General features: G+C 55.4%; 1 protein-coding gene across 1 annotated transcript in view; it reads left to right on the forward strand.

The window, feature by feature from the left end:
* Positions 1-4,276, forward strand: part of LOC104513696 (ubiquitin-associated protein 2-like) — a 4,484-nt gene extending 208 nt beyond the window's left edge. The window contains exons 2-4 of the mRNA XM_010157141.1: positions 586-663; positions 1,050-1,160; positions 3,977-4,276. Of these exons, the coding sequence (XP_010155443.1) occupies positions 586-663; positions 1,050-1,160; positions 3,977-4,276 (489 nt within the window). The remainder of the gene's footprint in view (positions 1-585; positions 664-1,049; positions 1,161-3,976) is intronic.
* The last annotated feature ends 393 nt before the right edge of the window (positions 4,277-4,669 follow it).

Genomic DNA, 4,669 nt, shown 5'->3' on the forward strand with positions numbered 1-4,669 from the left:
TTAATTGGGCGGCCACTGGCAGTGGGGTTTCTGTATCAGGGTGTCCGAGCGGGAGCCGCGGCTGAGGTTTGGTTTCGCTCCCACCCGACCATTCTCCGTTCACGTTAGTGGATGCACGTGGTGGAGAAGCTGCCTCCAGTAGGTCTTGATGTTCCGGTGGTGTAAGGTCTGTCTCAAAATCGTAGAATCATGGAATGGTTTGGGCTGGAAGGGACCTTAAAGATCATCTGGTTCCAACCCCCCTGCCATGGGCAGGGACACCTTCCATAGCCCAGGTTGCTCCCAGCCTCATCCAGCCTGGCCTTGACGGGGCATCCACAAACGGACGTGGTTGGGTTTCCTGCTCGCCCAGTGCCGCGACGCTGTCCGGCGGTGCCTCCCTTTCTTCCAGACTCCCCTCGCTCACTCCTCTTCCATCTGACTTCCCCTCTGAAGCTTTCCTCCTCCTGACCCTTGCTTGTGCCTTCTCTTCATCATACTGATTCCTTCACAGGGATCTCGGGGAAGCGGTGTGGCCTTTGGAGGGAGGTTTGTTGGGAACGCATCGCTCTAACTGCACTCTCTCTCTCCGTTTGATTTCTTTAGGCCACTGCGGAACAGATTCGACTTGCACAGATGATTTCGGACCACAACGACGCTGACTTTGAGGAGAAGGTGAAACAAGTGAGTATGGAAAGTGAAGGGGGAACCTGATGGGGAGACAAGATCGATGTCAAGGCTCCCATGAATGCTGGGGGGCTGTAGGGATGCAGCTGGCTGCTCCCTGGATTTCCTTGGACTGGCTTGTTCCTCAGAATGCAGGGAATGGAGTTACCCTGAGGAAAGGAGGTGGTAGGTTGGGCTGTGGTGAGACAACAGTAACTCAGAAATTCCCACCCGCAGTTGCTTCTAGCTGAGAGGGTGGAATTAAGCTGGGGAGACGCCCAAACCTTGCCATTTCTGGGTAGGATTTCTGCTCTGGGACTCAACTCGCTTCCTGAGAGATCTGTAGAGATTTTGGTGGCGCCTTGGTTTGGAAGATACCGACTGTGGTGTTGTCTTCCCTACAGCTGATCGACATCACCGGCAAGAACCAGGACGAGTGTGTGATTGCTCTGCATGACTGCAATGGGGATGTTAACAGAGCCATCAATGTGCTGCTGGAGGGCAATCCGGACACGGTAGGATTGGGTCCTGTAAATCTGGTGAGGCCTAGTTCAGTGTAACTGCGTATTTGGCAACGGGACATTAATGTCTAGGTACCGAGAGCCAAAATCACCAACTGGTTCCCCACAGAGCGTGTAACGTGTGGTCATGTCCTGGCTTCTTATTGCCACTCTCCGGGCGTGTGCAGAGTATGAGTGTGGCCGGCTGGCCCAGCGGAATAGAGAGGAAAATGCAAGAAATCATTTACTTCCTATTCCTTTTGAATCCCAGCACTCTGTCAGCGGGACAGTGGCATGTGGATGCGCTTTCACACTGCTGTGGGCGTGAAGGAGCTCGTCTTGTCCCACGAGGGCTGAGGGCCCTGTGTTCAAGCACAGGGATGGGGTTCCTTTCTGTTAGAGTCACGCAGTTTTGGGTCTCTGACCCCGAACACTGGCTGCTCAGCGATGCGTTGGCTTGTCCCATGTCGTGTTTTGAGGGTCTCTGCTGGTGTTTGCTGTGGAGTTGGGGTTGCCTCATGACGGCGCCGGGCTCCGGAGTCAGCTCGGAGAACGAGCGAGCGCTTGCATCCGCCTGGTGTGCGGGAAGTAGTTTGTTTTGTGACAGAGACAGCAGAGACACGAGTCCTGGTGCAGCCCAACCTGCAAATGTCAGATCCTTCCAAACTGCTGCTGCTGAGGCGTGTCCTCCCAGCGCCCTGCTCTGGCTGAAGCTGCAAAGATCTCTCCAGAATATTAGGCATTAGCTCCTTTTTTCCTCGTTACTCGCCCTGAGCGTAGAGAGCCAGCTGGGGCTGCATTCTGTGCGACGTAGCTGCTCCCCAGTGTCAGGTGCTTTGCTGGCTTTGGCACCGGCCAAGCTCAGTACAGCACACGTGTGAGGGCTCTTCCTTGCCTTTAGAGAGCCCTCTCCGTTGACAACTGGACAAAAAAATCCTTTCAGAAAGGGCGTTTTTGGGGCAAAGCTCTCGTAGCCGCGACTGCGCTTTCCTCCGCGTCCCTTGTAACCAACGACCGCCTCCCGCTCTCGCAGCGATGGCGTGAAAACGCCACCCGGGCTGGTGCGCAGCAAACCGCCTGGTGTGCCAGTGCCTCCTTGGCTCGAGCAGCCGGAAAGCCCAGCACCGTGCAACACAGGGCATGGTGTGAGATTTGTGGGGCAAAGCTCTCGTAGCCGCGACTGCGCTTTCCTCCGCGTCCCTTGTAACCAACGACCGCCTCCCGCTCTCGCAGCGATGGCGTGAAAACGCCACCCGGGCTGGTGCGCAGCAAACCGCCTGGTGTGCCAGTGCCTCCTTGGCTCGAGCAGCCGGAAAGCCCAGCACCGTGCAACACAGGGCATGGTGTGAGATTTGATTTGCGCCTGCAGCCCCTCTGGCCTGCCGCGCGGTGCCGTGCCGCACAGTGCCATGCCGGGGCGCTGGGCTGGTACCGCAGCACTGGGCACAGGCAGCGGCTGCACGGCAGTTGGTCGAAGGGTTTGGAGCTGCTGCTGGCCTGGATTCAGCCCGTGCAGCGATCCCAAAAATGGGGGTTTCTGATAAGAGACAGGCTGGCTAATTGCTGGGATACTGCCGTGCCGATGAAGACGGCTCACCGGCTGAGTTACTCGTAACCCTGATTCCAAACAGCGAAAGAGCTGGCGGGATCTTTTGAGTTAGATTTGGCTTAAAATTACAGTATCCAAAGTAAGTATTCTGCTGAGTTTCCTCCTGAGCTGGACATGTATGGAGAGGGGTTTCAGAAGCCTTGGGTCTGAAGGCAGTTTGTGCCTCTGTAGGGTTTCTGTCACGGTCCCTGCGTGTTGCCATCCACTCCCAGCTGTTTCCTTGTCTGCCAGTTACGTTTTCAGGTGTTTGTCAATGACTTGTGACTATTTCTAATTGTTCTAACAGTGGGCAGCATCAGGTTACGGCTATGAAACCACTGCAGACTGTCATAAAATAACCCCAGGGGGCCCACGGCAGTAAGCTGGGGCGTGCTCAACTTCACAGTTGAGCTTGGGATGACTTGAACCTCCCTCTTGGATAAATCCCGTAATACTTCTCTCCCTGTGAGCTGCTGGTTAAGGGGAGGGGGTTTGCTAAATCTCTCTGCATCCGAGAGAACAATCTGCCCCAAAATACCGCCTGCAGAGCACTTTGGGACAGTTACCTGTCCAAGTAAGTTATCTGGGTTATTCTGAGCGCTCCCCAAAACAGTGACATGTATGAAACAACAGGTTTTTTCCCCTAAACATGGTAAATTTATCCACGCTTTGAACTTCAGTAAGTATTATGCCCACTCTAACAGGTTTGATAGATCTTTGCAGAAATAGAATAACTTGTCCAGGCCTCATCAAGGGCCTGTAGTGACAGGACAAGGGGTAACGGGTTTAAACGGAAAGAGGGAGATGGAGATGGGCCATCAGGAAGGAATTCTTCCCGGAGAGGGTGGGGAGGCCCTGGGACAGGTTGCCCAGAGCAGCTGTGGATGCCCCATCCCTGGGAGTGTCCAAGGCCAGGCTGGATGAGGCTTGGAGCACCCTGGGCTATGGAAGGGGTCCCTGCCCATGGCAGGGGGGGGGGACTAGATGGTCTTTAAGGTCACTTCCAACCCAAACCATTCCGTGATTCATCCCCTGTTACCTGCATGCCAGTCAGCTGGAAGAAAGCTTTCCTTGAGGCTGTGCTCGGAGTAGGCTGATAGACTCTTGGGGGGGGGAAAAATTGGGCTGGGAACCGTTTTATTCTCATTATGGTCTCTGTAGCGTGTTTAAACGTGTGTGTGTCTGTCTGCGTCTTGTGTCGATCAGACTATGCTTAACATCTTCCCCCTTTGCAAACCTTTAGCATTCCTGGGAAATGGTCGGGAAGAAGAAGGGTGTCTCGGGACAGAAGGAGAGCGGACAGACGGAACCCAGTGAAGAAAGCAAAGAGAACCGGGAGAGAGATCGGGATTTCGGCCGACGACGTGGCGGGCCACCGAGGCGGGGGCGAGGTGCCAGCCGTGGAAGAGAGTGTACGGACCTGCCCTTTAATAACACCCCTAACTCTCCCGCCACGCACCCAGGCACCTTGTGCTGCCGAAAAGCTGGCAGTAAAGCTGCTTGGGCAGACACGTCTTTGAGGAAATCATCCTCGGGCGCGTGATGCTCCCCTCCCTGATATCATTCCGTGGGTGCTACCCTCAATGCCGACAGCTGTAAGAGAAGTCACGGGAGCGTTCGGCAGTCTCGGGCATGGCCGCCGCGCTTCACTGTTTGAGGTGCGGTCCTGTATCCTGCGGAAGGCAGGGTGAGTCTTGACGTTGTCTTTGCATCGTTCTCTCTTGCAGTTCGGGGCCAGGAGAATGGACTGGACGGTGGTAAGAGCGGAGGATCATCTGGACGCGGCACAGAAAGAGGGAGACGGGGACGTGGCCGAGGCCGAGGTACACATGGGGTTTGAGGCCAGAGAGGAGCGGGAGTTACGTCAGCGTATCCATCTCCCCTGGGAGGTTGGAAAGCTTCTTCTGTGGGAGGAATTGCCAAACTGAAAAGAAGC

The sequence above is a fragment of the Eurypyga helias genome, unplaced genomic scaffold (genome assembly GCF_000690775.1).
Source record: "Eurypyga helias isolate BGI_N326 unplaced genomic scaffold, ASM69077v1 scaffold21208, whole genome shotgun sequence".
Taxonomy (NCBI): Eukaryota; Metazoa; Chordata; class Aves; order Eurypygiformes; family Eurypygidae; genus Eurypyga; species Eurypyga helias.